Source organism: Arvicola amphibius, chromosome 5 (assembly GCF_903992535.2).
Source record: "Arvicola amphibius chromosome 5, mArvAmp1.2, whole genome shotgun sequence".
Taxonomy (NCBI): Eukaryota; Metazoa; Chordata; class Mammalia; order Rodentia; family Cricetidae; genus Arvicola; species Arvicola amphibius.
The window spans coordinates 109501616-109510651 of NC_052051.1; the positions used below are offsets into that span (position 1 = coordinate 109501616).

At 35.9% G+C, this 9036-nt stretch overlaps 1 protein-coding gene across 1 annotated transcript in view; it reads left to right on the forward strand.

The window, feature by feature from the left end:
• Map3k2 (mitogen-activated protein kinase kinase kinase 2) overlaps positions 1-8436 on the forward strand; it is an 87976-nt gene extending 79540 nt beyond the window's left edge. Inside the window, exons 16-17 of the mRNA XM_038329973.1 lie at positions 920-1097; positions 2482-8436. Of these exons, the coding sequence (XP_038185901.1) occupies positions 920-1097; positions 2482-2707 (404 nt within the window). The 3' untranslated portion in view covers positions 2708-8436. The remainder of the gene's footprint in view (positions 1-919; positions 1098-2481) is intronic.
• The last annotated feature ends 600 nt before the right edge of the window (positions 8437-9036 follow it).

The following is a 9036-nucleotide window of genomic DNA, read 5'->3' on the forward strand; positions in this document are numbered from 1 at the left end:
ATCGTGAGGCTCAGCTAAGCCCAAGAGTGCAAGTTGCCAGCATGAACAGCATGGCAAGACCATATCTCAAGCAAACGAGTCTGTTTCTTTGTGAGTAAATATTCTAGAGATGGTTGGATGTTTTTCTGAGTCCTTCTTTACATTCTAGATGGTAGGAGATAATAAGCAAGCAGAGCTACATTAGATTACTGGTGTGTCAGACAGGCTTACTAGGTTTTGCTAAGAAGGATCCTAGACTTTCCTTTGGAAATTACTGCTGCTAAGGCTGGGGAGATTTCTGCAAAAATAGAAGCTTATGGTGAAGATGGAGAGCGTATTCTCAGTGGTCTGTGATGTAGATTATCTGCACTATTTAGCCTCCTCCCTAGAAATCATTAAAAGAAAGTGTAGTGTGGTGGTGCATACCTGTAATCCCAATGCCGGGGCAATGAGTCAGGGAGATCTCAAGTTTGAGGTCAGTCTGAACTATATAGTGTAGCCTTGAATTAAAAATAACAATAGCAACAACAAAAGAACAACTTAAAATACAGGTAATTAATGCTTCAATAATATTGCAGTAGGGGATTGATGCTAGAAATTTTTGATTATGAAGGTCCTGTTGGAAGTTCCTGAGGAGAAGTTGACTTATCGGGAAAAGGATCTTCAGCTATGGACTTCTTGCTTCATAGCAAACAAATGGAGCCAGAGCCTTTCTTGGTGCTTCACTAAGCTTTGTTCTTAGCCCCTTTCCACCTCACCTGAAACACCTGGATACATGTATAAACAGCAGATGTTTAATGCACTGCGGGAAGTAAACAGACAACCTAATTTGGGGACAAATTAGAATCTTCAAAGTAATTCTCTGCCACTTACGCACATTCTAGAATGCCAATAAAATCATTGAAATGATACCATTTCTTTCTTTTTTGTTTTTTGTTAGGAGCAAATATCTTAAGGGATTCCACGGGCAATATCAAATTAGGAGACTTTGGGGCTAGCAAACGGCTTCAGACCATCTGTCTCTCAGGCACAGGAATGAAGTCTGTCACTGGTACACCTTATTGGATGAGTCCTGAGGTCATTAGTGGAGAAGGCTATGGCAGAAAAGCAGATATTTGGTAAGTTTGGATGTCAGATTTGCTTAGAAACTTACCTTCTTATTTCTACTCACATTTGAAATTGCCAGATTTAAATTATCCTGTGTACTTTGGAAGCAGGATATATGAATTGTAATGCCATTTCAGTTCTACCTTATCAAGGCTAACGACTAAATACTTGAGTCTTTTTAGGAAGGGTTTTGTCTTAAGCAAATCAACATTAGAAAGCTCTTATTTCCCTGAGTAACTTTTAGAGTACTCTTTGTTGTCAGTATCTTTAAGAACAAAACAAACAAACAAAAAAGAATCAGTGATTTCCTTTTTAAGTCACAAAGGTATATTTGTAAGCATTTGAAAACAGATAACAGCTACCTGTATGAGGGTGAGGCTACAAATAATGATTGGGGTAAGAAGGGCTAGGAGATTAATTGATCATGACATACCTACCCACCCTAACACAAATCTTGACTCCTCACCACCACCGTGGGCTGGAACATATCAGACTCTGCAAACTTTCCATTGCAGGAATATTTACTTAAAAATTTAAAACCTTACAGTGAAGCAGTGCATTTCTGAATGGGTCATCATGTAATTTCTGTTTATGTGTTTGAAGAACAAGGAGATCTTCATTAATAGCTGACTTAGTTTTGATTGCAACATCAGACTTTCCAAGGATCTTGAATGTCAATCGTATAATTATTTACAATAAATTGATAATTGCTTTACAGAAATAAAAACTGTTGCTGTGGTGGTGGTGTGATGTGGTATTTTCATAATATGCTTAGCTCTGTTGTTTTTGGAAAATACATTATTGGATTCTGGATGATTTAAGGTATCTGCAAGTCTTCCAGGTAAGGAAGAAGAGAAATTATGCTGGTGCCTATACCTCTGGCAAGGGCTCTGTCATGGCAGGGGCTGTGTGCTTAGTTGTTAGTGTCTTAAAAGTGAATTAATAAATTACATGATAATTTTAAGTTATATCATAAAACGGCCATTTCCTACTTCCCAAACAAAAAATATATTCATTTTTATTTGAAGGCAAGTAATTTATAATACTTGTAGTCTTTGTAGAATGGAGACAAAATTATTAACATCATGTTAGAAAATGATTTAAAACAAAATAATAAACTTTTTTTGCCTAACCATACATTTGTGATCATAGATAATTATGATATATTTTCATTAAAATGTATATGTTGCTCCAGGATTTTACTGATTTTCATGTTTGAATTACAGTTTTATTTAATTAACCTTTGAGTGAAACTTTGTATTTGAAATGAATACTATTAAGCTCTATGTGAACTTATCCCAGCTTCTCATTTTCTGGTTAACCAGCTTTCTTTCCTAAAGTTATTGCTTGGGTAATGCTTCTTTTTATATTTATTTATTTGTTTGTTTGTTTTAGGAGTGTAGCATGTACTGTGGTAGAAATGCTAACTGAAAAGCCACCTTGGGCTGAATTTGAAGCAATGGCTGCCATCTTTAAGATTGCCACCCAGCCAACAAACCCGAAGCTACCACCTCATGTCTCAGACTATACTCGAGACTTTCTCAAACGGATTTTTGTAGAGGCCAAACTACGACCGTCAGCTGAGGAGCTCTTGCGACACATGTTCGTGCATTATCACTAGCAGCCGGCAGCTTCTGTGCCTCCACCAGCTCCATCTTCGAGTTCACCTTCTCTCTTACTGCACTTTCCTTTTTTTATAAAAATGAGAGATGGGGAGAAAAAGACAAGAGGGAAAATATTTCTCTTGATTCTTGGTTAAATTTGTTTAATAATAATAGTAAACTAAATTTTTTATATTTAATCTTTTTCTTTACAAGAACTTGAAAGTTTTTTTTAAAATTTTTATAATGTACTGATGTGGTTCAGAGATATAAGCACTTTAGTACATAGTTGCTCTTTTTAGTACAAACAAATCATGTGGAATATATAAAGATTGTAGTCTTGCCTGTATCACTGACATGGGAGACAAAGAGAAGAAAGTGATGTTCAATTTGTAGTTTTTAGTGATAGTATTTAAATAGATCCTTATTTGTGGGGTTTAGGGTAGGTACTCAACTTAAAGAATATAGGTTCCTTCTTATATCTGTATTCTTTAGATCCTAACCTCTGTCTGTCAAGCTCTTTTGCTCAGTAGGAATCTTGAATAGAAGATGAGAATCTCTAAGAGGTATGTTTGTTAATCCTAGGCAGTATAATAGGCAAATACACTATAGTGGATCCATATTACTGGAATCTATAAACCTTGAGAGATAGCTTCTTGCTTAAAAATACTGTTGTATTTGAAAGCAGGTTATGTGCAGCCAACGACTAAATTCAACTAAAACACAGACGACTGTTCATTAAATGTGTGAGCAGTAGAGGAGACCATATTTGCCAGTCAGTAGAAACAATGGAAAAAACAAATCAAGTGTCATTCAGTGTATTTTAAACGTTATTTACTTGAGGGGAAAGTTCCCAAAATGAAGGGAACTGAGAAATAATAAAAATTGTGTATCATATCTTTCTATTTCAATCCCCTGGTTTCCCATATTTGCAGTCTTTAGCTCAAATACCCATCTGTTAAAGCTCCTGTCATGAAATAAAACCCTTGTTCTTGTGATCACAGAGTGCTAAGCCAGAGGCACCTCAGAAGAGCAAACATCAGGTAACACTGAGGGCAGTGGTGGGGAGTCATTTCACTTGGCATTTGGCAAGGTACTACTAGCATCTAGTGGGTGGGGGTTGGGGGTGCTGCTAAACAGACTGTAGAATACAAGGACTCCCTTCTCAGAAATTATCCTGCCACAGATGGTATAAGTGCCTAGAATAAAAACCCAGTTATAAGCTGAAAGCAGCCATTCACAAATCAGTAAAAACATTTCAGAGGAAAGATGTAGGGCAAATGAGGGTCAAAAGAGTCAGGGATGAACAGCCCCATCACAGCAGATAACAGACGGTCCTTTGACAGCTGCTGATTGCACTTGAATCACTAACTCTCTCACTTTAGAAATAATGAATTCGAGTATTGAACCTTTTGAATTTAGCATCTCTGTATATTCTTTCCTAAAAGTCAGTTCCTCCTTCTAGGCCCAGAAAAGTACACCAAAACAAAGTGTTTACTAGCAGTGGGAAGATTAAAACACTGCCAGATATTTACAGTGTAAGCATCTACTTAGAGCCATGTCATTAAATGGAAAGATTGATCTGGAGAGGATCCCGCTGTCTAGTAGAATTATGAGATTTAAAAAACATGAAGGTATCAGTAATTTGGCCACTTCTAAATTTTTCAGCATATTAAACCGAGTACTAAGTAGTTTATTTTCCAAAGTCTAGACGCTAACACTCTTCCAGGAGACCCTAATGGAATGCTTTTCATCAGAGGAGACAAAGATTCTGATTTCATTGTTGTTATTACAAGGTATATTCATTTAGATATCTTTTAAGTACTTTGCTTCTGAAGTTATGTAGATCCGGCATTAATGTATCAAGAGCCTATCCGGCATAGCCTGTAATAGTTTTTGAAATTCCAGTAGTGTAAGAGTCAAAGCAGAAAATATTAGTTAACACTTCTCCTGCATACTATAAAGCAAAGGAAGCCCTTACAAAGACTAAACATCAGGTGCCTCCCACTTCGGCAAACCTAATGTGTGGGTGTGTTGTAATTTCTTTATCTCTTATGAGTGAGGACATCTTTTCTACTTGAGCAAAGTCATGGTACCTGGATTGCTGGGGTTTTATTTTGTTTGTTTGTATTGTTGTTTCTTTGTGTCTAGTCTGGTTGTGATTTCCTTTTGACTCATTTTTGGTCCATCAGGGTAATGTGCAGTACAGAAGAGAGACAAACACTCTTCAAAAAGATAATTGCACACTGGAAATCAAAGCAACTGTTAGCTTTTTAACAGTCTTCTATTTCTTTCCTAAATTCAATAGTAAATAGTTGTATCAGAATACTTTTGCTTTATAAGAAAAATAAAATTATAAAGACTTAAAAATAGACTAATAGTTTACAGAGTTATTATATGGAATATGATGTGAATTTATTTCAGACCAGTTATGAAGGTACCAAAAACACAATGAAAGTTTATATACATACATACATGTATGTGTGTGTATATACATACACATGTATAAAAGTACAGACACACACACACACTTGTGTGTGTATAAAAGCAAATGCTCCGTGTGTGTGTGTGTGTGTGTGTGTGTGTTTGTATAAAGCAAACCCTGCTAGAGCCAAAAAGCTCGAAGTAGATGGGGTATGGGACATGGAAGGTCAATAGTAAATTTTAAAAAAAGAAATTTTTTGAAAGGAAACAGTTTAGTCAAAGGAAGTAAAATATTACACTCCATTTTTTTTTCTGCCTAAATCTGTTTTGTGTTTTTAATGCACAACTGATTCTTTGGTACGGCAATGTTTCTTTGTGGCTGGAAAATGGCCAGACTGCTGACTTTGTGCCTTTAAATGCATTCTGCTTTGCCAGTAGCAGACTTCCGGTGCTGGACCCAGTTCCACTAGCAGCGTCAGATGTGCTTCCAGGAAGCACCTTCTGCTTAGGCCCTGAGAGATTCAAAGTGGCATGACAGGACTGAGTCAAGCGGAAGACATTTTGCAGTAAATCAAAAGTAGTTGAATAAAAGAGTTGGAAAACACAACTAACACAATTTTGGATGGATTGGTATTTAAATGTATTGAAGTTTTACATACTTTGAGGTTTTCAGAATGAATGCCTTGAACAATTTCAGCACTTTTCCTTGTTTACAAAAATATATCTCTAACTTTAGAAACATCTATAATTGCCTTAGAAAGTATTAAGAGGCACAATCTACAACATGTGAGAAGTCGAATATTAATGCACATGCTGGTCTATAAAAGGAATTTAAAACTTTCATTCCAGAGTAAATTGAATTGACTTTCATTTGAGTCTTACCTTGTTCCTAATAGAAATTACATAAAAAGTAAAAATACATTTTTAGAGTAGCTTTCTGCTACTAAGTTCTGACATTGTTCAGGTCTGATCTGTACTATTTCTGAAATAGGGTTACCATAAAATACGTGAAATCGCTAAGAAAATAAAATCAAACCTGAATAGATTGGCAGATGACCCAGCATGATGCAGACTCCTTGACTAATGGCACAGTTCATGCCAGAGGTTTTATTTGGGGTCTGAGAACCTTTATATAAATTCAGCTGGAGTCAACCAGGTGTACAAATATATGTTTTATTTTAATTTGTGTTTTTGAAGTCAGGGTCCTCACTATGTGGTTCCAGGCTGGCCTGGAACTTCAGTGCTCTGCCTCCACCTCCAGGTGCTGGGAAAACAGGCATGTGCCACTATACCCAGCTTTGTCCAGTTTTTTTAAAAATAGGGTCAATCTTCTTCATTTTTTACTCAATAATTGTGATGTATTATGTCATATTAAATTAATATCCTTCAGGAAGTTACAGTCGAGGATAAGTATGGGCAGACAGTTAGTTTATGGCATACCCTAACTCTGAAAGTTTAGCAGTGATGTTTAAAATGCTAGCATTTTTATATGGAATAATAAGGAAGAAATTGTTTGGGTAATTGTTGGCTATTGTAGCCTCCAAAGACATTAACAAGAAGGATTAGAGTAAAACTATCCCCTTATCCCAGTTTATACAACCTCTCTGTCCGAACCTGTTCTCACTACGCAACACAACCGGACTGTTCCACCACAACGGAACATTTATTCCTTAGCACACTGTATTGGGGTTCTCCCTGACCCTGCTGTTGTTACAGTTTTAGTTTATTATTTAGATAATAAGGGGAAAAATGCCAAGTTTTATTTTGGGGTGTTGAAATACCCAAAATATTTGATAGAGGTTGAACTCGCACCAAGTGTTTATTATGCTACATCAGATTTTTTTTGAGACCCTATTGTTTTATCATTAAATTTGGCATTTACTTTTAGATGTAACATTCATATTTATTTAACTTTAACACTGGTTAAACTTCAATGGAAAGCAATTTGTTAATTTTTAGTAGTGCCTTTTTCTCTGTATGCCTTAATTTTATTTTATATGTGTAATTGAAATTACCTAACAAAATGAAGTTTTCCAAAATCACTAGGCCTCAATAGTTTATTTGGCCTTAGACTGTGTGTTGGTCCTTATGTGTTTCTTAATGCTTATTTCCTACTCTACCCTTTCTACCTCCTTTAAAAAAGTTAGGAGAGAAACAGCAGCATTATCTGATTGCAATCTCCACTAGATGTGAAGTCCTAAAATAACTACAGAAAGGTATTCTCATTCTAAAAGACATAATAAATTAATTTGGGGGTTGATTACTTGATTTTCAGTTATATTGTCACTGTCCAAGGTTTTTTTGTGTATTATTATTTGGTTATGATTTTCATAGAACTAGGGTTGTTGTCTTGCCCTAAAGAACTCCTTTAACAAAAGTTGAGGCAATGAGCAAGAAATCCAGGGACAGCAAATTCTAATCCTTAGTGTTGAGTATTTTGACTAATATTCTAGCTTACTGTTATGTGAAGTGCGTGGTGTGCGTGTGTGTGTGTGCGTGTGTATTTGGAGCTGGGGCAGGGGTAGGAAAGAAGGTGTAGTTAGTTGTTCAGTTAGATCTGTCTCTGTTCTTGGAAGAACAACTGAAAATGTATGATCTACTAATTTGGGGTGAGAATGATCATCCTCAAGTAGGCATGCCAGTATATTTTCCGTAAGTAGCTAGTACAAATGATTGTTTAATAAAGGTATTTATTGTAAATTGCCAAGCTCTTAGTTGCTAAAAGTAGATTAAAATTCAATTTGTGCGTTTGTGTGTATAATAACTAGCTTATATATAATTCTTAAATAGAAAATATTCAATCTTAGATATTTCTTCATGAACTTTTTGGAATAGAAATTCTGCCAGACATTATCTAACCTAACCAGCTTCCTTAGCTTACCAAATCATTAAAAGGACATATTATTATACCTCTCTTTGGTTGGCTAAGGAAGGTGTGCTGTGATGTCACTGTTCCTACTTCATAGTCATCTTTAGTGTTGCTTTGACTTCTCTCATCAACTAGACAGGATGCATTAAGAGCTGTGGAAATGCCAGGACCATCCTTCTCTGCCTCTCCATTCTCTCCATTCAGAACTGGAGATGACATGCTTTCGGGAGAACCTAGACAGTTCTTTTCTTAGAGGTACTAAGTGTAGTTAGGTTGAGCTTCAAGGGAGGAGTCAAAGCTCCAGTAAAGACTAACTTGTATCCATTGCCTGTATACAGTCTTATATAATTCTTCATGTTTTTTGTGTTTGTGTATTTTAGTAGACAGTCATAAGGTATTAATCATAAGGTATTGTTTCCTAACAGCAAAGACATTAAACAAGAGAATACTCCTGTCCTTCTGCCTGATGTTTGTTTGTATCTCAGTCTGTATTACCAGAATCACCTAAAACCAAAGCTTTTGTATTCTCTGCACATATAGCCAAAATGATTAGTCCTGTTAAATCTGCCCATGAGTAAACTAGTAGGAGAAAAATGGTAGAGCAGATGCTAGTAGAATTTGTATGCCAATCCTTCAAGGAAAAGGACAGGTGCTCAGTGTTTGCGTTTAGACATGCAGAATTTCCTTAAACTATCGTGAAGCTGTATAGATGCTGCAGACTTAAGTTTGTATGTGTGCCAATCTTATTACTGATGTAGATTTGCATTGACATCTGATTCCTCAGATTGGTGGCTTCTTTATAGTCTCTTAACATTTATGAGCTTGTGTTTGACTTAAAGGGACATTTTGACAATGCTGTGAAGAAAAGTAGGTTATGAACTAAAGTCTGCTTTGTGCCATAGACATTTTGGAACACACAGAAGCATCTGCTCTCTGTTCTTTAAAGCTTACAGAATTTGTCTCCTGCTTTGGATTTCTGAATCTTGTAATGCCAGTTGAGAAAAGTTTATGACTATTCTGAAAACCACTTTTATGTTCATTTATTTATATATTTTA